The 16,303-nt window shown below is 26.1% G+C and overlaps 2 protein-coding genes across 3 annotated transcripts in view; one reads left to right on the forward strand and one right to left on the reverse strand.

Moving 5' to 3' along the window:
* Positions 1-5,609, reverse strand: part of LOC122501715 (glutamate decarboxylase) — a 47,308-nt gene extending 41,699 nt beyond the window's left edge. Inside the window, exon 1 of the mRNA XM_043611402.1 lies at positions 5,399-5,609. The gene's annotated coding sequence lies outside the window, so the exon portion shown is untranslated. The remainder of the gene's footprint in view (positions 1-5,398) is intronic.
* LOC122501719 lies at positions 203-7,259 on the forward strand. Of its 2 annotated transcripts, none has more exons than XM_043611408.1 (6): positions 203-238; positions 961-1,048; positions 1,124-1,308; positions 2,757-2,856; positions 2,955-3,066; positions 6,887-7,259. In XM_043611408.1, exons 2-6 carry the CDS (start codon positions 1,000-1,002, stop codon positions 6,945-6,947), a joined length of 507 nt encoding a protein of 168 aa, XP_043467343.1. In that variant the 5' UTR covers positions 203-238; positions 961-999; the 3' UTR covers positions 6,948-7,259. The 2 variants fall into 2 exon arrangements, with proteins under 2 accessions (XP_043467343.1, XP_043467344.1); XM_043611409.1 differs by lacking the exon at positions 203-238 and adding an exon at positions 349-500.
* Positions 7,260-16,303: the final 9,044 nt, after the last annotated feature.

Below are 16,303 nucleotides of genomic sequence, written 5' to 3' on the forward strand. Positions count from 1 at the left end.
ATTTGATCCGCACCTTTTTTTGTATTTTTACTTTTACTATAATATTTGATACTTCCAAGTTAACAATGAAGGCAAGTGACAATAGTTTTTACACCTCCAAGTATTGGAACACATTTTGTAACAATTACAAGTGTAGCAGAATTTCGAGGCACGATCAAACTACATAATGAGATGGTACGGAGGTATAAAAGAAATTATGGGATTTAAAATTGGAACATTGCCAGGCAGAAGTCGAAAGGTGAGTTAATTAAAAAAGTACTATATATTTAAATTGTATATTGACATTGACGTCCGCACTTGGACCATTTAAAAAATTTCTTGTTTTCACTGAACATGTTTATTTCTTTTTATAAATATTGTTTTATTTTTATGCGCGTGAGATTGCACACATGACATTTAAATATTAGTCCAGAAAGATAAACACTTGTCCTTTCTGCATTATCCAATACCTTCTTAAAGGTGGTGATCACCACGCACAGTTTAGTTTCTCAAAGATTCTTGTGAGTGGCGTATATTTATTACTGAATTTCTTTTTATAAATTTACATGAAATTTATCAAATTTATCAAACTTATTTACATAAATTTTTATTAACTGAAAAGAAACAAATTCTCAAATATACAAGTTTCAAGAAATAATTAATCAATCTTTCTTCACTAATCAAATTGTACTTAAACAAAAATATCAATTTAAGAATAATACATGAGGTGCTTTTCTTCGTTCCATGCAAAGTAATGAAACTATTAAGTTAAGTTTTGAAAAGCAAAAATTATTTTAAATCTGTTAAAGTGACAAGAATTGTAGAATAAGAATAATTAAAGAATTTTCAATCAGAACTAACTTTATAAATATTTGATATATTGAAATTTACATTAGAAATTCAAAATAATATTTAAACTCTAAATAAATATGTTTAAAGACAAGTTCATTAACTTTTAATGTACTGTTTAAATTTTTCCAGTGACAAGTATTTAAATAAGGAACACACTTTTACTTAAAAATGGTTAGATTAACATCACTGAGCATCAAAAATGAAATGTCGCGTGGTGGTAAGATAACAAAAATACGAGTTAGAAAATTTTTAATTAAAGAAAGATTGTTAAATAATTTTGTAAATATTTTAGTGCTTTTCGTTGTAATAACAATGCTGTTGATTGGAATTGAAAATGTTGACGCCGACGATGGTTCTCCAGCCTTCTTTTTGAAAATTGCTAAAAATGTACCTCGCATTGGACGTAGCTCGGGTGCTGACAATTTCTTTTTTAAATCTTCTAAAAATATACCAAGAATAGGAAAACGTGAAGAAACTGTAAGTAGATAAAAATTTAAAGAGATTTAAAAATTTTATTGAAAACACTAAATAGAAAATTAATTTGATTTAAATAACCGATTGTCTACTACACTGAAAAAATTTTCTGTACACGGAGAAAAAGGAATAGTTGACATATCCAGATACATGGATATCACAGCCATATTATATTGAAAAATACGGGATATCCATAGTTAAGGTTGCTTCATCCATATTCTATGGCTGGCTGTATATTGTTGGAGCAGCAAAAGATTTATGGTTGGGTGATCCATAGTAATGGAAATGGGAAACAAAAAATTGGAATCACTCAATTAATTAAATTCAATGTCACTTGAGATATTTTATACACATTTTTGTTAATTAATACACACCACTTATTGAATAACCGCATATTAACGAAATAAATTATTAACCGATGGGGGAGACACGAACCCTAGACCTAACGCATACTAAACACTAACGCTATCCACTACACTATACACACAACTACAATATTTGAGCATATAATATTCCTTATATACTCTACACATATTTTATGAAAATGAATTTACATAAACACTAATAGACAATAACGATAATAAATAATGAACAATTATAACACTATTTATACACAATAAACTCACAACGTGATTATATAGACGTGACAGGAAACCGACGCGACGGACAAATTGAGACGACCATTTTTAAATGGATGCCATGATAATGAATTGCGCGCAACATGTATCGAAATTTTGAACTAACTATGGATCTCCCAACCAAAGTTTACATGGATGAGGCAGCCATATGTGAAAATCCATAGCATGAATTGTTAGCCCAACCATGCCTATGGATGTCACATCCATATTTGATTCAACAATATAATATGGCTCCCTCATCCATTGAATATGGAATGTGCTTCCATTCTGAAAGTTGTCTCTTCCATTGAATTGGATAACACAACAATATTTTGCTCAGCAATATTTTTATGGATATCTCTTCCAGACCTTTTCTTTCCGTGTAGATTTAAAATTTTGTTATGGAATTTTATTGAAACTTGTAAAATTAAACCGATTAATTGTTTACTGCACTGTAACAAATTTTCTATATATAGATTTACAATTTTGTTATGGAATTTTATAGAAACTTGTAAAATTACGTTTTAAAAATTACCGAATTTAAATGTCTTTTTGTAAAATTGGTACCTATAATGTCGCAATTTCACAAAGTTTTTTGTACATTTACCACCTTCAAAGTAAATAGGTAATAATTGTGTCTATTTATTACCTACTTTTTACAGTGTATCGAATAAACTTTTACTTGAATCATTTAAAAATGAATTTAGGATAGCATAGTCTGACTAAAATTATCTTTCACTACTTAAACTCAATTCTTTTGGTAATTAACGATAAAGATAGAAATTTTATTTTACTTATTTTATAAGGTAATTATTTTTTAAATACAAATTGTAGCAGTCGATTCTGGAAAGCGGTTACACATTATCTCCGTACAACAAAGATAATCAATATTTGAAAGCAACAAAACGGAGAATCGGTTACCCTGCTGACACAGGTACAAAATATTTTTGTTGCATAATTATACTATCTTATAATTGAACACTGTAATTCTCAAATTTTAAATCATTCTTGTAAAACAAACAATAATTTTAGGTAGTGAAACATGGACTTGGGAACACTTTCCTCTTGCAATAGAAGGCCCACCTGAATTATGGAGGACTCTTGCACGATATAGTGATGAAAAGGCTTTTGAGGCTTCTGACGAGTGAGTATATGATTATTTTAAATTTAAATTCAATAATATCAAATTAAATTCAAGTTATTAAAATCGAGAAATAAAAAATTCTCATTTTGTAAAAAATTATTCGCTCACTATTAACTTAGAATTACTACTCTTAATATGTCACTTGCACAAAGTTTTTTGTAAATTTTCCGCCTTCAAAGTATACGAATCGATACCAAAAGTATGAATAAAATAAAAAATTGTTACAAATTTTTTGTATCAATTTGATCCACTTTGGTGTCGGTTTGATAGATTCATGAAAACTGTGAGCTACCCGTGCAGAAATTGAACTACTTGACGCCTAAACCTGATCAGGGCTAGACGTGGCAACTCTGGTCAGGCCCACATCAAGAAAATCTTAGGGCTTAGATCAGGGTCACGTAGGATTTAAATTTTGAATTTATATCTTTCGAAGATAAAAATGCATGAAATAAATATTTCTTATAATTTATCTTACATAGATCGACAACGACCATTTTTAAAGAAAAAACCTTATTCTTATTGATTTTTAATTATTATTAAATAGGTATTTCAATTATTTGTTTTGTAATAATAAATTAATATACTTAAATCTATACACATAGTAATAAAACAATAATAACAACAACAATAATAATAATATAAACTAATAATAATAACAATAAATAAACAGTTTAAATTAGGGGAGACTGGGGCTAAATGTTAAATTTTGCAAAAATATTTTTTTCTAGGCAATAAATCCGCTTATATGCAAATATGTATAGATCAATAATGTAGAGTAACTTGTCCTCAACAACTTTTAATAAAAAAGTTTCTAATATTTTCGCGTAAAATACATGTTTTGTCCTTTCTAGCCTACTAAAACTACTTTCTGATAGGTGTTAAGTAGTAGGTAAGTTAAAGTATACCTAAAACAAGTAATTTATAATTTGTAAACATTAATTTATAAACATATGTGTCCTAGAACAGTTATAGAGTTAATAAATTAAAATTTCAAAATAAAAAAAAATTTTTTGGATTTATTTCACATGAGGGGTTTTCTATTTTTACCAAGTAGTTGCCTCATGTCAAATAAATAATTTTTAAACATAAAAACCTGAAAATCACGAAAAATTAAAAAAAAACATGGGAAAAATGCACTTAACATTTAGCCCCACCCATTATTTAACATTTAGCCCCAAGGTGCCTTTTTAGCTTTAACAATAAATATACAAAATCTGACTAAAAATATTTAGCAAATTCTTTAACGTACTTCTTGAGGGGACCAAAATAAGGATCCAAATAAATTGTGATAAGAATAAATTCAAAAAATATACTTAAAAGTTGAAATTTTCTTTTACGTAAAAATTTACAAATCTTCGGTCAAAACACAAATGTGTTATGGACACCACAAAAATAAACAGAATGTCACTCAACTACGGGCATTTATTTAGAAAAGGTAAGACCCTTCTATAGTCAAAATTGCAATGCTCTAACTATTTCCGTTCGAAAGATAATGAATTTTAACTGTTTTGGGAGTTTAACATTTAGCCCCAGTCTCCCCTATTTATAAAAAAATTTTGTAAAAATATGCAGAATATTTTATTAAAATTGGACTATCTTTACTATCAAAATAAAATAAAATTTTTAAAAGTATTAATTAATTTAATTACATAAATTATTGTAAATACCCTTGCAGAAAAAAGTATAACCAACCTGATCAGTGCGGTCCAGATGTGGCCCTGATAATGCCCTGATGTGGTTTTTTTTTAATATTTATGTCTAAAATTATTTATCATTTTAATAATGGAAAAAAATTTAATTTTAAAATAATAATAGCAAATTGTTTGTTTTTGTTTTTAAATATTATTTTAAATAATACAAAATTATTGTTTAAACTCATATTTAAAAACAAAAATTTTTTGTTATTTTTTTTATTTTTAAATTTAATTTAAATTTATTTTTTGTTATTAAAATGTATAAATATGTTTTTAATGCGTGAGCAATAAGTATTAAAAAGATCCACATCAGGGCCACAACTGGGCCCCACTAATCAGATTGGCTATACTTTTTTCTGCAAGGGTATTTACATTAATTTATGTAATTAAATTAATTAATACTTTTAAAAATTTTATTTTATTTTGATGGTCAAAATAGTCCAATTTTAATAAGATATTAAAACAAAATACTTTTATATACTATATTATTTCAAAACAATACAATAATTATAATCCTTGTGTCAACTTGGAGTTGCCTCTTATACAAATTTTATTAAATATAATTTTAAATATAATTTTATAATTAGACCTTGTTTTAAACGTGTTACATGTGTATTTAAAAAACCGATTAAACTTACTTTGATTTCCTTCTTTGTCTTTGTAATTGTAAACCTTATGCGTTTCTTCTTCCGCTAATAATATTCTTAGTAGTGATCTTTCTGTTTCCTAAATCACTCCTCTTAATGAACTCTACTTCACGTTTAATAATTCCATTAATAATTCCACACTTTTATTAATTAACTTTTAAGCTTAAGAACTTTTATTCAGGAAAGTCAAAGACCAACTCCTCGATTTCCACTTTTCGATCTATTTCGTGCCCCGAAAATCGAAAGTGGGGAAATCGTTTTCTTTAAAACACCTGGTCGTCGACCCGTGCTTTTTTTGCATAGTTTGCATTTTAACCGCGGTGTGATCTTAGTTCATTTAATTTGGATTCACCACTGATAAATTCTTTCATGAATATTGTGAAATTCGATTGCCACAAAAGTTAATGACACCAAGTGTGGAATTGCGAAGTTGAGTGACCATTGAGAAGTAGGCTCAATTCTTATTGTTTAACCCTTTGAGGACCAAATTTTTTCTTAAAAAATCGCGATTTTTCATTTTTAAGCAAACTTTTCAGGGAAAGTTATTGAAGTTTTTTACTTAAAGACCAGTGTTTGTGATACGAAATTTTCCAGACTATGTGAAAATTATTGTTTCAATATTCAGTTTTGAAAATTAAGAAATTTATGCCCGAGTTAATAAAAAAATGTTCATGTTGCCTAAAAGCAACACTGGTCCTCAAAGGGTTTTTGATTTTTACTTTTATACTCCTAGCAATCAAAGTTAGGCTAGAATTGGTTTTTGAGTTTTAATTATAAAAAATCTTATGTTAAAATAATTTTGTATTTATGTAGTTTTTTTTGTTTTTATCCCGTAGGGATAAAATGTGACGAAGTCCGTTCGTCACAATAATAATTTATTAATAATTATAGTAATAGTAATAAATTAATCAAAAACTTGGTTTGTTAAAATTAGTAAAAAAAGTATAATAAACTCAAAAAGTATTTTTTTTAAAATAAATGCAAGAAGAATAAATACAGAATAATTATTATTTGTAATATTTTAACAAATAAATTAATTATTAATCAATTATTACTTATTAATTAATAATTCATTTTTATTATTATTTATAATAGGTTTTAATAGTTTTTCTATTAATAGTAGGTTTAATTTTTGTAGTTTTAATTTTCATAGTAGGTTTGTTTAAAATTAATAAATATTTAAACTAATATTTAAAAGAAAACATTTTTCTGTTATTAAAATGCATAAATAATTTGATACTTTTAGAAATGAATATTTAAAAAAAACAAATCAGGGCCCTACTAGGGATCATCCTATCTGGCCCTGATCAGGTTAGGCGTTTCGTCCCAGGTGTGGCACGGATCGGATTGCCTGATCAGGGCCATATTTACCCCTATCAGGGCCTGATCGGCGCCATACCAAAATTTCTGCACGGGTATAGTGATAAAATTATAAAATTACTTTATATCTGAATAGACGCTTTTCGTTTTAATTTTCAGCATTGATAATGAAATTCTACATCGAGATAAAAGAGCAGAAGAGGAAAATCAATTTAAATGAAAAAATTATAATTTCCGATAGATATTTCAACTTCATCATTCGACAATCAATTACTTTTATATAAATGGAATAATAAGTAAAAATTAATTAGTATTTTGTAATGTAAAATCAAAAATATTATATGAAAGAAAAATGTGAATACGGAAAATCATGCAAAATATCAGTGTTAGAAGCGGTGCATCTTTTCTATAAGAGTAATAATGCGAAATTAAAAAGAAATTTATAAACGATCAAATTTAGCAATTACGGATAAGTGTATAATGTACCTGTATTCAAGTTATAGGTGTTGGGATAAAATATTTAAGAATAAAAATATTATAGACAAAAATTTATTTTAACAAATGTATACGTTTATATGTAAATACAATCGATTTTCCTTATTTTAAAAGTTTTTTAAAATATATACATTTTAACATTGTATTATAATTTCAGTTTTTGGAAATCTAATTTAGAATGAAAATGTCAAATGGGTATTTTAATATATAAAGAAAAGGCAAATATTTATTGCTTGTTTATTGTTATAAATATGAGACATAAAAATTAATTGAATTAATTCAAACTTTAATATTTAGTTTACATATTCTCATCACTTATAATAATGATGATTATTATTATTATTTTTATAATATTACTAAAAACGATTTACAAGTTTCGTTTATTGTTAAAATTATTATTTAAAATTATTAAAAATATCTAAATTTTGTATAAAAAGAATTTCAACAGTCGGCAACTCAGTAAGTATCTGTATCGTGACCTGGAAAGTACTACGTCAAATACCATACGTCGATCGCTTTCTAACTTTTCATGTTGCTTACAGATGGAACCACTGTGTAAACTCTACGATGTACTTAAACTCTGCATTATTATTATTTATTTTACATGAATTTTAATTTTGTTCCAAATATCCATAATAATTGAATCAATCTTTGGTAAATGTTAATTTTGTCACCTGTCTATTAAACTTGAAAAATTGTTATGCTAATTCCGTTCATTCATAAGCCTATCACTGATAATGATAATATGATAATAATGATGAGCTATGTAAATATAGGGCAAATTTTTTTAAGTATACCAATATCAAAAATAAAAGTTAAATTGCAGTAATATTTCCACAAACTTTACTATTATTAGTGATTACTTCAATCACCAAATATTATGAAATTTTTTTATATAGAATTTGAATTTTTCCCTTACATATTTGAGGGGGTTAAAGATTCTATCGACTTTGAAGAGTACTCATTTTGAACAGTAGATTATTCAAAAAATCATTATTATATTATACAAAAGTATGAAAAAAAATTTGTCCTTATATATGTTTTTTTCAAAGGTTTTCTCTGCTCTTTCAAATGAAGAAAAAAGTTTTTGAAAAAAGTCTAAATTTGACCCTTTTTTTAAAATTGGACCCTTTTACTTTTTTTGGTCTTAAAGTAATACAGTTTAAGATTTATACTTTTAATAATCAAAATGAAAGAATGATATTTTTCGCTTTCTAGATATTTGATTAATAAAAATTAATACAAAAATTGTATATTTATAAGCAATAAAGTGAGGGTATAGTTTTGAAGTAACCCCATTCGGAAGCTTACTTTTCGCATCTAACAGGTTCAATATAATAGTATATTGTGCAACAAGTACAGAAAGAAGCTGTTTTCCGACGAGTGCAAAGTTTGCTGTCCCGAGCGAAGCGAGGGCAGCAATTTGCACGAAGTCGGAAAATCTTCTTTCGTACGTGTTGCACACAGTACTTTGTGCAACACCTTTTGGTTTTGATAAAAAAAGCTGTTTAAAAAAAGCTAGTTGACGCCAACATACGTACTGTTTAGCAGGGTTTGAAACGTATGTTACCGCACGTAATATACGTGGTTTTCTACGCGTATATTACTGTAAAAAACAGGTATTCTACAAATAAAAAACAAATACCCGTGTAGAAATTTCGCTGGGGCCCTGATAAGGGCCGGATAAGGCCGACCTATTAGGGAATGAAACGCCGCGCCCGATGTGGCCCTGATCAGGAAATCCACATTTTCTTGTCGCCCCGATCTGGCCCTGATCGGGAGCGGCGTTTCATTCCTTACTATGGCCCTAGTAGGGCAATTTCTACACGGGTACCTATGTTTATCACCAAAAAAACCCAAAAGTTTAAGAACTTTGCCGCACTAGTGCAGCAAAATAAGCACTTTGCCGCACTAGTGCAGCAAAGTACTGTTTTGCGCCTACTTTACAGGCATGCAAAGTATTACTTTCCTTACAGGTGTTGCACAAAATATTTTTATTTTACTAATATGTTAACTAATTTTTATTTATCTAATAATAAGTATCTCAGAAACAAGAAAAAAGGTCATTTCTTTATTTCGGTTGTTGAAAGTATATGACGTATATACATCCTAAGCTTATTTTAAAAGAAATAAAAAAAGAAGAAATGGGTTTTTTAAAACAAAAGTCAAAAACATTTTTGATTTGCAAACAAAAGGGTAAAATGAATTTTTTAAAAAGATTTATAAACTATTGAAAAAAGTAGAGAAAACCGAAGAAAAAACCTTTCATAAACGCGTAGAGATAAAAAATTAGTTCCGAAAATATTTTTGAAGTTGGTAACGGAAGGTTATGTTTATATGCGAATCAACAATCATCTGTTGCGCCATTAGTTTGTATTTATCATGATTTGTTGTCAAGTGTGAAAAGTTTATATCTTAATATTGTTTTTATTAATTGTTTGCGAATGGACGAATTGGGCGAACGTAATTCAGAATCGTGCAATTTGGAAGAATTAATTCGCTTTTTTCAGGGTAAGTACTAATAACAGTATAATTTACACATTTATTAACAAGAAAGTATGCATATTCATAACCTCACTTATTTATGTTTAATGCATGAATTAATACTCAACGAGGTAATTTAAAAGTTGATCTTATATTCTTACAAAACATAATTAATAAATATATAAGATCATTGAATGTTTTCATTAAAATATCACGGCAGTCAGCGAAAATAGTTTGCCATAGTTAGATTTCCCCAACTCGTCCATTTAATTTACTTCCCACATAGCACAGTTTTTTCCGGGAAGTTTCCAGGAAGTTTCCCACGTTAAGTTCGGAAATTTGACGTGTTAAGTTCCTGGAAACTTCCAGGAAACTTGATATGTCTTAAGATTTAAAGTTTCCACTGTTAACTTCCAGGAAATTATCAATGGAATTTTCCTGGAAAAAGGACTGGAAATTTCCTGAAAAATTTAAGAAGTTTTTTTGGAAGCTTCTCTAAAATTATTTCTGTTAATTTCACAATTGTTCAGTAAATGTTTTTAGAAAATTTCCCCTAAAATAGAAACGAAAGTTTCTTGTATAATTTATTCGTTAATTTTACATTAATTATTATTTAAAATAATAATAAATATTTAATACTTAAACAAAATGGGGTTTTTTCATAAAAATAAAATTAAAAAAATTATTTAATTTATTCATTTTATACTTTTTTTGTTTCTACTTATTTTTGTTTTTGGAAACCTAATATTAAAGAAGACAAACTTGAAAATAAATTCGGGGGAACGGGGGGGATCGAACGCGGGTTTCGACGGACGCAACGCAACTACCTAACCAACTACGCTAAACTAACATGTGTGTAGAGGAAAAAAAAATCTTTCTCTTGGTACAAGTAATCTTAATGGTTAGTAATTATGAATGGCGGGATAATTTAAAAATTTTATTCTCACAATTCAAATATTTCTTATATATAATTGTTAGAATTTCATAAATTTCATTTTTATGGAGATTAATAATTTTAAATAGTGCTTATTACTGATTATTTTATACATATGAGAATAATCAAACAAGTAATACAAGCAGTTTTAATACGTGAAATTAAGATATATTAAATACAAGTTTTTCTTTACCAGATATAATTCTTTTCATTGAAATAGTCTTCCTATTGAAATTGAAATCAATATTAAATGCATTTATTTTTAATAAATACATTTAATATTATTATTATTTTAATAATAATTAATAATTGTAATAATAGAAATTAAAAAAATAATATATCATAATAATAATTTGTTTTTATTATATTTTGAGATAAATAAATATTTACTGGACATAAATATTGTAATTTTAATTAATTACTATTATTAATTATTAACTATAATTATCTTCGCACTTCATTCTTTCATTCATGCCACAGTTTGACGTTATAGTTGCTGTGTATGCTTTTGCTTTTTTTCCTTCGGAAAATATTGGAAAATATTGTTTGAAAAATCTAAAATATGCAGGTATTTTTTAAGATTTATAATAAAATAATATTTGAAATTAGAAAATTTAAACAAAAAGTTATGATTAACAAATAAATTTTGTTTTTATATGCTTTTCTACAATAAATTTCGCTTGACTGATCTTTAAGTAATTCTCATTCTGTAGAAAATGACCTTTAAAATAAGCTCAAGAGCATTAAAAAGTGTTCATAATATTAGAAATTATTCAAATTTATAAAAAACGTTGAAAATGACGATTTTTTAAGAATATTTTGAAAAAATACTGTCCAAATGACTTCTGTAAGGTCTTATTCTTTTCACAATTTTATCATCTTTCAAAAAATAAAAAGAAAAAAATTTAATTTGCATAAAATTTTGTTTTAAAAGTTTTTTCATTCACTTGAAAATGAGTGGTCTTTCAATTTTGACCGGTAGTGTATTTCTAATAATAATAATTAAACAAAATACATACAATTTTAATTAAATTCGTTAAAAAAATTTCACATTCTACAAAAAAGTGAAAAATTCGTCAATTTAGATGAATTTTTTTTAAACAATATTATCACAAAACAAATTTGAGTTTGTGAAAATTTGAACTAATTAAAACAAAAGTGATACAAATTTTCTAAAAATTAATTTTTAAATAATATATGAAGTTAATAAAAGATAAAAATAAATAAGATTACTTTTTCTTATACAAGCTTGTATTAATATTAATTAGTTTTCAACTACAATAATTTATAAATAACTATTTCAATATTTTCGAATGTTAAATTATTATTATTTAGTATATTAATATTGATTGAATTTCAAAAACTTTCAAATTAATGTTTCAGAAAAGTTGAAAATTGTAAAAAAATGAAATTTATTATTTTCTAGAATTTTTAACTAAAATTCTTCTCTAAATCAACTATATTTAATAATTTTTGAAAAAGTTCTTTGAGAATTTGGAAAAATTCCCATGTTTGGAAAAATTGCCATATGTAACTTCCATGTAACTTCAAATTATTTTTTAAAAAAATTAAATTAAATTTTTTCAAAAAAATTAATTCTTTAACTTGTCAGTTAAAAGTGTAAAAAATTCAAATTTTCATATATTTTAATTTGAAACCTTTTTAAAATTATTCACATATTTAAATACAGAAGTAAACAATTTTTTGAATAATAATTCTTATAAAGAATTTTATCAACAAATTTTTAAATAATTGAATTTTTATGACGAATTTTAATCAAATTTTTAAGAATAATTACATTTTATTTCTACATAGGAATTCGATTAAAATTAAACTAAAAATAATTAAAATTCTGCGACTAGTTTTAATTTAGGAAAATAATTTAATTCCTAAAACAAAATAATTTATTAATCAAAAAAAAAATTTATATTCATAAAAAAAGTTTATTATTCATGAAATTAATTGAATAATTGCGAAGAAATCTATAAAAAATTTGTTAATAATTGAATTGCTGTGAAATATTTATTATTTATGAAAATAATTAAATGTTTGAGTACAATTTTATACAAATTTTTTCTAAATATTTGAATTCTTTTGGGTCTATTAAAATAGTAGATATTGAAAATCATTGATTTGAGCAAAATTTTTGAATGTAATTGATATAATGCTGGTAAAGAAAAACTTGTATTTAATATATCTTAATTTCACGTATTAAAACTGCTTGTATTACTTGTTTGATTATTCTCATATGTATAAAATAATCAGTAATAAGCACTATTTAAAATTATTAATCTCCATAAAAATGAAATTTACGAAATTCTAACAATTATATATAAGAAATATTTGAATTGTGAGAATAAAATTTTTAAATTATCCCGCCATTCATAATTACTAACCATTAAGATTACTTGTACCAAGAGAAAGATTTTTTTTTCCTCTACACACATGTTAGTTTAGCGTAGTTGGTTAGGCAGTTGCGTTGCGTCCGTCGAAACCCGCGTTCGATCCCCCCCGTTCCCCCGAATTTATTTTCAAGTTCGTCTTCTTTAATATTAGGTTTCCAAAAACAAAAATAAGTAGAAACAAAAAAAGTATAAAATGAATAAATTAAATAATTTTTTTAATTTTATTTTTATGAAAAAACCCCATTTTGTTTAAGTATTAAATATTTATTATTATTTTAAATAATAATTAATGTAAAATTAACGAATAAATTATACAAGAAACTTTCGTTTCTATTTTAGGGGAAATTTTCTAAAAACATTTACTGAACAATTGTGAAATTAACAGAAATAATTTTAGAGAAGCTTCCAAAAAAACTTCTTAAATTTTTCAGGAAATTTCCAGTCCTTTTTCCAGGAAAATTCCATTGATAATTTCCTGGAAGTTAACAGTGGAAACTTTAAATCTTGAGACATATCAAGTTTCCTGGAAGTTTCCAGGAACTTAACACGTCAAATTTCCGAACTTAACGTGGGAAACTTCCTGGAAACTTCCCGGAAAAAACTGTGCTAATGTGGGTTAAGGAGGTTTTATCGATAATTGATTTAATGAACAGATTTTGATAAAACTTGATGTGCAGCTAAAAAAAAAAAAAAAAAAAAAAGTTAATATAAAGACGTAGTTAAATTTTTGAAACCTCTAGGTACCTATGAAAAAAGTTATAAACATTTTTTATTTTCAACATTTAACATTGAGTCTTATGAGAATTGAGTAATTTGTCATATATATAATTACATACTGCAAAGTATTAAATGAACAGATATGGATCTAAATTTATTAAATACTAAACCGATATGCAATAATTACATATCTGTTAAAACAATTGTCAATAGGTACCTGTGAGATTTACAATAAATCAATTTGTAAACAAAATTTACGTTTTATCTGATAATATAAACATGAATTATAACGTTTGGCAACGTTGCATGCACTATACACATTAAATTTGAGCGCGAAATTTAAATGATAATTTTCATCACAGGTTAGAAATTATTCAGCGTTGCCGAACGTTTTATGTTACCAAGTGAATCAAATCATTAAATATTTCTCACTGCTTTGACTAGCTGCGTCAAGCGATATAACTTCCTTTTAAACATAGTTTAAAATTAAAAAAACTAATTTTTATTAATTATATTAAAATTATATTGCACAAATATAACTACTATATATTGAAAATAAAGGTATATTATTAGTTTTTTAATATTAAGTGAATATTCTTACTAATGTGGATTAGTGGCTCAATTTTGAAGTTTTCCCTAATTCAGATTTAGAGAGTTTAAAAAACTGTATGTCTATATTAATTAAAAAAGTCGTGACATATTGTTCCGTCTTCCTTTATTCAAAAATAAATATTATATTAGGTAGGATACCAATAAGGTTTGTCGGCTTCGTTTTAATAACAAGTTTCAGAATGTGTTAAATTTCTATAAAAAGTCTGTTTTTGTATTCATTATTCAATGATTTATGTGTGAAAGATACTTAAATAGATTTAAAATATGTTGTAAATCAAGATTTAACATTTCAAAAATAAATAAGCTTTTAAATTCAAAACATACAGATGAATCATAATAAAAAGCAATTAAAACTGTTTATTTTCTATAAATTTAAGTCACTGTTTTCTACAAAAGAATTACACTATAATTATTTTGTAATTCAAAATATAATCCAGAGAAGAAAAAATTCAAATTGAATTATCAAAGAGAGAATATCAAATATGACTCAATCATGAAGGAGTATAAGGAGACATATCTCCAATGGGAAAATTTCCTGATATTGACTGTACTTCTCTGCAGTAAAATCGACAGGCACGCGAAATAAGTGCAATTTTACATTTTAAGTATTTTTATCTTTGACAGCTGATTGATATTTAAGGTTAGAGGATCCTCTGAGTGTTGTATTGTAAAATAGATGAACAGAATTAAATTGTTTTATACGTTATATAAATAGAAAGGACTTCAAATAAACAACCAAAAATTCTTTGCATTAAATTCATAAATGTCTGTTGGTAAAAGTATAAAAACTTTTACCCTTACAAAATAGTATATTAAATAAACTTATCATTCTCGGTGCTTTGAAAAAACACTTTTTTCAGAAGCATTTTTATTTGCTTTATAACTAGACATGCAATTTTTTATAAAACAATTCATAGAACTATTATTTTATTGTTATTATCAACTTGGTACATAACCAAAAAACTACGTAAACAAAACTTTTATCATGGACAGCATGGAGGGTATATATTTTCTCCTGTAGGGGCGCTAATATCAGTGAACAAATTTCCGGTATGCCAATTTTCGTGCATGGCGATTTTACGCAGTCAAGTACAGTCAATAGGGAAACATGTACATACTTCTCCTTATACTCCTTCATGGACTCAATGTATAGTCTTATAATGAAAGAGTAAACAACATTCTGGTATTGTTTTAATGAGAATCGAATAGTATTTAAAGCAGTACTTTAAACTGAAATGACTATTAACATTAAACCAATGACTATATGTTAAACATAATTGAAAAAAATTTTTAAAAAATAATTTATAAAATTACGTTTAATAAAGATGTGAGAAGAACACACTATTAATTTTAAGTGTACTATATTTATACTGATTTATTTTATTCTATACGTCTATATGTATATATAAAGCGATATTTCATTGGCATAGTTTTAAGATATACATGTAGACATCATTTTGATACTAAATCCTCTTTCTTTTCTTATATTCGAAGTTGGTTCGGAGCGTGTGAAAAGAAGGTGCAAATGAAGCGTCATGCCAGATAATGATAATGATGACGGCGGTGGGACTTAACTTCTTCTTGAAGTGAAAAAAAATCCATCTCCTTTTATTCTCCGCTACCGTCCCGCTCTTTGTCCCTTTTGATTTTATATCCGCTATTCAAATGACGATCGAGACCATGTCAAAGTGCTACTGTGATTTGATATGATCATGCGGTGGTGAGAAGTAATTAATCGTCTGGTAGAAATGTACGAGTCTCAAATATACAATCTCTCTTTTTGAGAGAAGGAAAAAAAGGGAGGATTGATACGTGTTCCGTATACCACTTTTGTTAAGCACAAAAAACATTTTCATTCCATTGAGAAGAATACATATACAAATAGTTAAAATTATTACTTTTACTAATTTGCATTACTATCACGATTGA

Source organism: Leptopilina heterotoma, unplaced genomic scaffold (assembly GCF_015476425.1).
Source record: "Leptopilina heterotoma isolate Lh14 unplaced genomic scaffold, ASM1547642v1 Lhet_212, whole genome shotgun sequence".
NCBI classification, from domain to species: domain Eukaryota; kingdom Metazoa; phylum Arthropoda; class Insecta; order Hymenoptera; family Figitidae; genus Leptopilina; species Leptopilina heterotoma.

What these genes read in the sequence shown, in the direction of transcription:
- LOC122501719 (XM_043611408.1), top strand. Translation starts at nt 1,000, where the DNA reads ATGGTTAGATTAACATCACTGAGCATCAAAAATGAAATGTCGCGTGGT. An exon ending in AAATGAAATGTCGCGTGGTG is followed by an intron (nt 1,049 to 1,123) that starts GTAAGATAACAA and finishes TAAATATTTTAG; the next exon opens with TGCTTTTCGTTGTAATAACA. An exon ending in CGGTTACCCTGCTGACACAG is followed by an intron (nt 2,857 to 2,954) that starts GTACAAAATATT and finishes CAATAATTTTAG; the next exon opens with GTAGTGAAACATGGACTTGG.